General features: G+C 35.4%; 1 protein-coding gene across 2 annotated transcripts; it reads right to left on the reverse strand.

Annotated features, from left to right (window-relative positions):
* Positions 1-2,704: 2,704 nt before the first annotated feature.
* Positions 2,705-5,690, reverse strand: LOC311091024 (sialic acid-binding Ig-like lectin 14). Of its 2 annotated transcripts, none has more exons than XM_084126741.1 (7): positions 5,623-5,690; positions 5,360-5,442; positions 4,708-5,088; positions 4,081-4,374; positions 3,615-3,875; positions 3,373-3,490; positions 2,705-3,173 (listed from the first exon to the last, which is right to left on the reverse strand). In XM_084126741.1, exons 2-7 carry the CDS (start codon positions 5,427-5,429, stop codon positions 3,077-3,079), a joined length of 1,221 nt encoding a protein of 406 aa, XP_083982867.1. In that variant the 5' UTR covers positions 5,430-5,442; positions 5,623-5,690; the 3' UTR covers positions 2,705-3,076. The 2 variants fall into 2 exon arrangements, with proteins under 2 accessions (XP_083982867.1, XP_083982866.1); XM_084126740.1 differs by having other exon boundaries at positions 2,705-3,176.
* Between the last annotated feature and the right edge of the window lie 3,532 nt (positions 5,691-9,222).

Genomic DNA, 9,222 nt, shown 5'->3' on the forward strand with positions numbered 1-9,222 from the left:
TTCTAATGATTATAGTGAATATTGTGAAGATGATATTTCCAAAGCTGAGCTCTCTAAAGCTCTTTTTTCCCCTGGGATCAGACGGGTTAACTGTTGAATTTTATTGTGCCTTTTGGGATCTGATAGAAAACCCTTTATTTAGCATGTATAAAGAATGTTTAGAACAGAAAGAAATGAGCACAACAATGAAACCAGGTATTATCAGTTTAATTCCAAAACCAGACAAAGACCCCTTGATCATTGACAACTGGAGACCAATAACATTATTGAACATTGATTATACAATTTTAGCCTTAGTTTATGCTACTAGATTAAAGAGTGGTTTAAATAAAATAATTGGAGAATCTCAAACTGGTTTTATGGCAAAGCGTCATATTAGTTCAAATATTAGGCTAATATTGGACCTGTTAGATTATAACCAATTTGTTGATTCAGATGCACTCATTTTATTCCTTGACTTTTACAAGGCGTTTGACACAATTGATCACCAATTTTTATTACAGAGTTTACATGCATTTGGTTTTGGAAATAAATTCATTCAGACTGTTAAAATGTTTTACAAAGGCATTAATAGTTCCGTTATATTACAGAACAATACTTCTAGAAGATTCTCTATCAACAGAGGAGTGAGGCAGGGTTGGCCAATTTCCCCATTTTTGTTTTTAATTGTTGTGGAACTATTAGCGATTAGTATAATTAAAAATCCAAATTTACATGGTATAACATTATTTAATAGAGAAATAAAAATATCACAATTGGCTGATGATACAACTTTATTTCTAAAAGATAAGACTCAAATTAAGAATGCAATCGAATTAGTTCAAAATTTTTCTGATGCCTCGGGTCTCCAGTTAAATATTACAAAGTGTGAAATTCTCCCAGTGCATGAGTCTTCTGAACATTCAATGTTTAACATTCCAGTGAAAGAATATGTTAAATATTTAGGAATTTATATATCTAAAAATTGTACAGTTAGACAGCATCTCAATTTTAATAACAAGATTAAAAAAACAAAAATGATTTTTGACAATTGGTTAAGAAGGGATTTATCTATTTTAGGCAGAATCTTATTACAGTTTTTCTCGATTGTTTACACACATTTTCTGGTACTTGAGACACAATGACCACAACATGTAACTCATTCACCAACCCCCTGAACCAATTCTGCTAAACTACAAGCACAATTCCTGCTTTACACTCAAATTGTACTTCTAAAACACACTTTTTTCAAAACACTACACACAATTCTCTGCTTTTGGCACAATTTTCATGCAGAAAATCTCTTGTTTTCACAAGGAACACACTGCCATTCAGATATGCACACTGACTCATCACATGGGCAAACACCCGTCACACAGTTTTATAATTAGCAATCAGAGCTTTAGCATAAAAGAGCAACAGGTGAGCTCTTCAAAGGAGCAATGGATGCCAACATTGGATTTTTGTTTTTTTACTGTAACTGTATACAGTCAATTCTTCTGTTGTTTTGTATGTAGACCACTGTATGTACAACTTTGTGTTGGTTGGGATGTACACTGTGTACATTGTTTTTGTGGGAAATAAATATAAATATATTTGAATATATTTGATATATTATATTTTTAATATATTTTATAAATAAATATATTTGTTACCGTGTATGTGTGTTCTGAGTATAAAAACAATATCCTCAAATATTTTACAACACACTTATGTATGCACTGTCTGTAGTAAGTGTAACACTGAACAAAAAAAGGCCTAAGTCATTATGATGAATGGAGAAGAAGTGTTTTCCATTCATCATAGTGTTTTACATTGAGCACATCAGTGTTCAACTGGTTCTTATAAATGTCTATTCATATGATGGTTTGTGTGTGTCATTTGAAAACAAAATACCATTTTGAGAAGAAATAACATTGTTTTGAATGTAAAGTTTCATTTTGCAGGAGAATTGAGTGGTTTTGCCCATTGTGTGTGTTTTTTTGGATTTGTGTGTAGAGTTCTGAGAATATGAGGCATGCTTTCAGAAAATGTGTGTAAACAATCGAGAAAAACTGTAACAAAAGGGTTATCCAGATTCATTTTTCCTGGGCTGTCTTTATTTGTTCAAGATTCTACTGGTAAAGAAATTAATATATTATTACTTGATTTTTGCTGGAAAAATAAGCACCACCATCTTAAAAAACTTTATTAGTTGGAAAGAAATCTGAAGGAGGTTTTGAAATGCTGGATTATGTAGACATGAACAATACTTTTAAGATTAATTGGATCAAAAGGTGTGTTATTGATACTGATTCAATTTGGTCTTTTATTCCACATAATATTTTTAAGAGAGTTGGTGGTCTTAAATTTCTTTTAACTTGCAATTTTGTACCATCTAAATTACCTATAAAACTGTCTAAATTCCATGAGCAAGCACTCTTGGCCTGGAAATTGTGCTTTGTGCATAATTTTTCTCCTCACAGAATGATAAATGGTGTTATGGTTTTGAAATTTTAGTTCAAAGGCCTGGTTATAGTGTTTAAGCAATCAAGAAAAACTGTAATCTTATATCTAATAGCCCTAATATTTTACTCACATTTAAAAAAAAAAAACTCCACACAAATGTCCACGTTCTACACAGTTTCTCATATGTATGGATAATGTACACCTGGGGGGTATACAATTTACTTTAGTTCTACAAACATCCTTTAAAACACAGAAAGGGTGAAATGATGAATTTGAATACTTTGAAGTAATTCACAGTTTAATTGTAAAAAAAAGTACACCAGAGCAAGAAGAAAACAATATGGAATGACAAAACTATTCAATTCATAATTTTTATATTGTATATAAATATACAATAACCCTAACCCATACAATATACATTTATAAATGGATAAGGATGTTTAATAAGCTCAAGATAATAAAGCATAAGCAAAAAAATAAGCTCAGATAGGATGAAGTTTCTGTACTGTATTTGTAAAAAGTATAGCCTGTATTAAATATAGACTACATTATATAACAAATGAAATAGCAATAACCTCCAGATATTTTACAATTTTAGATTAAGCAAAATCCAACATAATCGGATTTAAGGACCTCCCTATGAGCTTTTTTAATAATAAACTTTCTGATGTCGTTGTTGGTCATAAAAAACCTCCAGTATAACTTCAGTGTCTGTGTCTGTGGCCATCACTTCATGTATCTTGTCTCTGCTGGAAAACATATTCAGGGAATAAGACAAGCAAATGGAGTAAAATATGCTGATTATCATGACTGTGGACAACAGTGTTCACATGCTTTCACATCAACCAGAATCCCATCTCAATATCACTCAAAACACCTTCATGTAAATAGTATAAGATATGCACGAGACGCAACCAAATGTAGACATTTTAAGCACTCCCGTACCTTTGCCAAGACTCGTGACAGCACAAAACCACAGAGAAGATGACTGCTGAAACTGATATTCCAAACAAAAATCCTATTATCATTCTAATGTCCACTTGCATTTGGATAGCTTCTTTACCTTGAATTTAAGAACACAAATTGTTATAGTCTTGAATTTCTTACATTTGTCTATATAAGTGAATTATGTTTGTAAGTCTATGGCACGGTTACCAACATTTCATGTGGAATCTGGTTCTACTTACGAATGACATTGATAGTGATGGATGCATTCAAAGTCTCCATCATATAAGTCATCTCACAGACGTATATCCCAGCATGCTCCTTTCTCACATTGGTAATAATGAGATATTCTGCAGACGTGTAGTTCCTGATTTTATCTGCAGTTCCACTGAAACTCCATACAGGATCAGAGGACGGTGGGTGACTCTCAACAGTGCAGTTCAGGCGGAGAGTGTCACCTTCCATCACTGTGTCATCGCCAAGAATTCGAAGAGTCTGTACATCTGAAAAAGAGCAACTGCGTTAGTTTTGACACCATATAGACACAGTATGCAAGAAATAAATCATTTTAGTTCTACTCATTGATCAATGGTAGAAGATGGTAGATCTCAGCAGTGAAGCCTACGCTCTTCTGAACTGAATTTCAGAATTTTTGTCTGAAACATGCCTTTTCAAGAAGTTTGGTTAAATATGTATACTTGTACTCACACGTGACTTCTAGAGTCCTACTGGCACTGATGGTTTTGTCTCCGTAGCTCACGTCACATCTTACAGTGGCATTGTGCATTTTGGAGGTTGGAGTCAAGAACAAAGTTGAGATGTAAAGGCTTCTGGGGGTGATCAGAGTGTTGATGTCATCCTTGAGATTGGTGATATTTTCTCCTCTTGTCTTGATCCACCATGTTATTTCAGGTGGAGTTTCCGGGCAAGGAAAAGGAGCTGAACATGTCAGATTGGCTTCGACTCCTTCACGGAGAGGAGGAATAACCATTATAGGCTCGTCTGCAAAGAGAGGTACACAACATAATGTAGACATTGCAGATTTCCACAGTGTAAATAATTGAGTCATTCTTTGAATACAGATTCAGATCAAATGCATATTTTACTAAGATGAAAAGAAAAAGCAGTGTGATTAGCAGAGCACAGCCATGTGTTTAAGTTTCTTTAAGAGATCATGTCCAACATAGTTCCTCTGCTGAGATTATGAAATCATAGCATCAGAAAGTGTGCAGTGAGCTGAACATCCCTCTGAAACAACTGAGAACTGAAAGAGAACATCAGACTAGAGAAAAAGGCAGGACCTTTTAAACTTTTCCAAACACAAGCAAGCATTACCTTGAATGATAATTTTAACTCTGGGTTCATATGTGCTTTTCTGTTTTCCCTGCCCCTCCACTCTGAATGCATATTCATTTTCATCTTCCGCTTTTATGTCTTTCATGATGATGCTGCAGTTGTTTTTGGTCAGATCAGGTTCAAGCATCTTAATCCGCTCTGTTTCAGTTTCCTTCTCTTCCAGTTCGATTTTATTTTGTTGAACCTTGAAAATACTAGTTTTACATTGACCATTTTTATCACACACTTTCCACTGAACGTTATCAATAGGTTTTACTGCTTCTGGATAGGTGAAGGTACATGAAATCAGAGCACATAATCCTGGAACTGCAGTAATTTCTGACGGATTGAAGGTGATGGTCCAGTCTTCTTTTCCATTGCCTTGAATAACAGAAGAAAGTGATGAAATGCCTGGACACAGGACATCTCATATCATAAAATAATATCTGCCTGTTCATGCTCAATACACGTGCATGTATGAAGCTACATAAACTTCACATGTACATAGTGTGTATGATGTACATTTTACACATAGAAGTGATGGTTGAGGAGTGTGAAGTGTAGAAGTTTTATTTGAAAAAAATACATATTTTTTTCAAATTTAATACAAATATTTAAACTTAAAAGTAACTGTAAAACATGTAATACATACCTGTACACAAATTATTGAATACTAACATAGAGAGGATTGTACAGCTTGAAATGATCTGCATTTTAAACATGCATTCCACAGATCTGCACACAAAAAAAGAAACATTGCTTGAGCATTAATATAAATGCTATGCATTCGAATTTCCAATATATTATTCAATATTTGAATGCAAATGCTTTGGCAGTGTATATATAAACCATGTGTCATGGCAGTAAAGAAATCTGCATATGAATTAAAATTGACAGCATTAAAAGTGACCTTACCGCTTCAAGTCAAATTGTTCACAGTGTTCTCAGAAGCTTTAGTTGTAAAACTGCAGAAGCAGCACATGAGTGTACAAGCTGCATCCTTCCTCTAGTGGAGCACTTCCTCATTAAACTGACTTGCACAAATAAGGGATTGTTGTGCATGACAAGCATAAATATGGAAATAATTAGCATAGTTGAGTAAAACAAATAAATTAACCAAATGCATTTGATTAAATTTTTTATTCAAATGCAATATTAGCCAAAAATTCAAGTTTAGTTTTTAGATTTGAAAGCGATAAAGGGGGTGAAAATAGTTAAGGTCTGTTGGAAATGTAACAAGTTAAATGTGCATAGGAAGTTCTCTTCTTTGCAAAAACGTGTAAATTGTCACACATCTAGTTTTGTTAAGTTCTGTTCAAGCTCTTACACTGCATCTGAAATCGAATACTTCCCTACATAGTATACGAAAAACAGCTTGCGAAAAGAACCCAGATTACCTACAAATTTCGGCAAGTGTGCATTTGATGGACACTTTACTATTCCATGAGGCCACAGGAGAGTTTTTGTGAATGGCATGCCAGTAAAGTGACGAAACTGATGCTGGAAGGTCACGTGACAATAGCAACATTTGTTTCATTGGTTACTAGGGGTGTAACGGTACGCAAAAATCACGGTTCGGTACGTACCTCGGTTTTAAAGTCACGGTTCGGTTTATTTTCGGTACAGTAAGGGAAAGAAATGCAAACATTAAACTGCAGGTTGTTTATTACTATAAACTTTTTTTTAACAATTTGTTTACACTTTTTTAAACACTTTTTAATAAAATATAATAAAATATATATAAAATAAAAAAAGAATAAGAAATAAAATACTGCTGCAAAGTTCTCCACTAAATAAAATACTCTCAGTCTCAAACCAATATCACATAATAAATTTAATGAAAAATATAAATAAATAACTATGATTACAGTGCAGCATTACCAATCCCAGCTTGTAGGCCTGCTCATATTTAAAAATTAAGGCTGGGAATCGATTAGAGATTAGCAGAAAGCGCAGCGCAAACACGGAGTCGAACATTGAACATTGAGCAGAAAGCGCAGCGCGCGCGCACACACACACACACACACACGGAACGGAGAGTGCGGCGGCGCACACGGAGCGGAAAAGCTTTTTTTCGCCCTGCAGTCGATTTCATTGGTTTAGGTTACAGTGACGACGGGTAAAACTTTATGCTGCGTTCACACCAAACGCGAATATGCGTCTGGCGCGAGTGATTTCAATGTTAAGTCAATGGTAAGACGCGTTTACGCGCGTCTGGAGGTCTTGCGGCGCGAACTAGACGCGAATTGAGCGTCTGGCGCGTTTCGCGCGTTAAGCGTGAATTGTGCTTTTTGTGCATCACGCGTTTGACGCGAATTCGCGTCTGCCGCCCGAGTTGAAAAATCTGAACTTCTGCGTCAATTCGCGCCGCGTTAACCAATCAGGAGCCTGCCTGCTTGCTGCTGTCACGTGGTGAACTGACAGTTTAATGTTATTTTATGTTTGGCCTCAATAAATTATTTTGTAATATGACTAAAATGCACAACAAAGCAAATCTTTCACATAAAAACTCGATTTCAATATGAGAGATAGCCTACTCATTTGTATTGAATGCTATTTATTCCATATCTATTCTAGATTAGCCTATATGAAACTTTATTAATCTAATGTAAAGACACCAAACACAATTAAGTGTATAAAAACTTTTCAAAAAAAATAACAGGACAGGTTTCACTTTTGGAGGCTGCCTCCATTTATTATCAAAACAAAAATAAATGACAGATTAGGTGCGGGAGAGGGTGAACCTCGCGCCGGGCTTTACAGCGCGGGCTCGTCAGGCAGCGACCACTCGAGGCCGAGGCTTTATACGGCCTACGCTGTCCTCGTCAGCGTCCTCACCGTTAGGTCCACCAAACCTACCTCCTGGAGCAAATTGTGAAACTCCTGAAACCCTCCGGAGGTTTTGGTGGACCCGAGTACAGCGACGATGTCCCCTACGCAGCTGTTTCTGCTCTTCAGATCATATAAGAGCGGTGACTCTCTCGATTAATGCTATTGCTAATGCTCGATAAACATCTAAAAAAGATGGCCGCCAACAGCTTAGAAACTTTCGCCCCCTGACTTCGCCTTTGACGCGCGTAAATTTCGCTTCAAACTTTTGATTTTACGCGCGTCAATTTCACTCTTGACGCGCGAATGCACACAAAGTGGTCACGCGTATAACTAGACGCGGCAGGCGCGAATTTTGACGCAGATTCGCGTTTGGTGTGAACGCAGCATTAGAATCAGCTCAAAGAGTATAGAAGTACTATACTCTTTGATCAGCTGCAGGGCGGGATTTGATTTGCGCTGAACGCGGAGACTTCCGCCACTTAATATGTTCGTGTGGAAACACGAAAATGTACATATGTTCTGCACACAAAATATTGCATTCGGTCATTCGGTACACACGTGCATAGACATAATAAATACATATTGGCCGCTGGATCATACGTAAACGGCGCCGCCATACTGCGGAGGGCAACTTTCCCATACCTCTCATAACGAGAGAAAAAAGCCTATTTCTTGTGCTGCTTGGGGCTTTACAAATCGCCACACAATTGAAAACAGGTCTCAGGGAATTACCTTTCACAAGCAAAACTGAAAATTTGTTCCTGGTTGTATTTCATTTACTATTTTTATTTTCAGAGGAGAAAGGCCGCGAAATTTAAAAATACAACTGTTATTGTGTCACGAAATGTAGTTTTAAGAGTTTTTCAGTCGACAATGTAGTTGTTTAAAGCTCAAATCTGTGGTCTATTTATAAAGAGAGCGCCTTTTTAAAATTGTTATCTGGCGGTTTCGGAGTTGTGAGAGCCAGCGATCACCGGGCGCTCAGCGCTCATGTACCCCGCCGAGAACAGCCTTGCCTCGGCTATAGTGCTTCTGACGTTCGCCGCTGGATCTGATGTCTTTAGTCTAGTGAGAATAATTCGTCTTGTGTATATCTAACGGGCGATCTTTGGTTTCATTAATCTATTATTTGTTCCTTGGCAGATTGTTTTGGCTGAGGGCAAAGTGAAGTTTCATAACTTTATATATTTAGGCTATTTGACTTTAAATCGTTTACTTTATTTCTTGACTTGTATAGCTCCTTATACCTTTTAAAAACTGAAATTTAACAAAAAGAGACAGGGTTGCATCATTTTATTTTATATAGCCTATGTAAGAATATTTTAAAATATATAAATTTACATTATTTATTATTGTTATTATAATAATATACCACTTGCGATTATCAATCTATTATAGTTATGCTGTTAAATTATTGTACTATTCATAGTAACTATTTAACTTATTTTTTATTGTCTATATTCTGTAATTGATATTTCATATTCTATTGCTATTATTATAGTATTATACATAAACTATATGCTATTATCAATATATTATTATTATTATATTAGTACTTATGATATTATATAATTATACTTTTCATTACTATTTAATTTGCTGTATACTGTTTGTTTATTTTATTGACTAAACTATTTACTATTAGCCTACTTCTCACTTTATCTTATATTTACTATTTGCATT

The sequence above is a fragment of the Abramis brama genome (genome assembly GCF_963993115.1).
Source record: "Abramis brama genome assembly, chromosome: 10".
Lineage (NCBI taxonomy): Eukaryota > Metazoa > Chordata > Actinopteri > Cypriniformes > Leuciscidae > Abramis > Abramis brama.

What these genes read in the sequence shown, in the direction of transcription:
- LOC311091024 (XM_084126740.1), bottom strand. Translation starts at nt 5,429, where the DNA reads ATGTTTAAAATGCAGATCATTTCAAGCTGTACAATCCTCTCTATGTTA. An exon ending in ATTCAATAATTTGTGTACAG is followed by an intron (nt 5,089 to 5,359) that starts GTATGTATTACA and finishes CTGTTATTCAAG; the next exon opens with GCAATGGAAAAGAAGACTGG. An exon ending in TGTCACGAGTCTTGGCAAAG is followed by an intron (nt 3,177 to 3,372) that starts GTACGGGAGTGC and finishes TATGTTTTCCAG; the next exon opens with CAGAGACAAGATACATGAAG.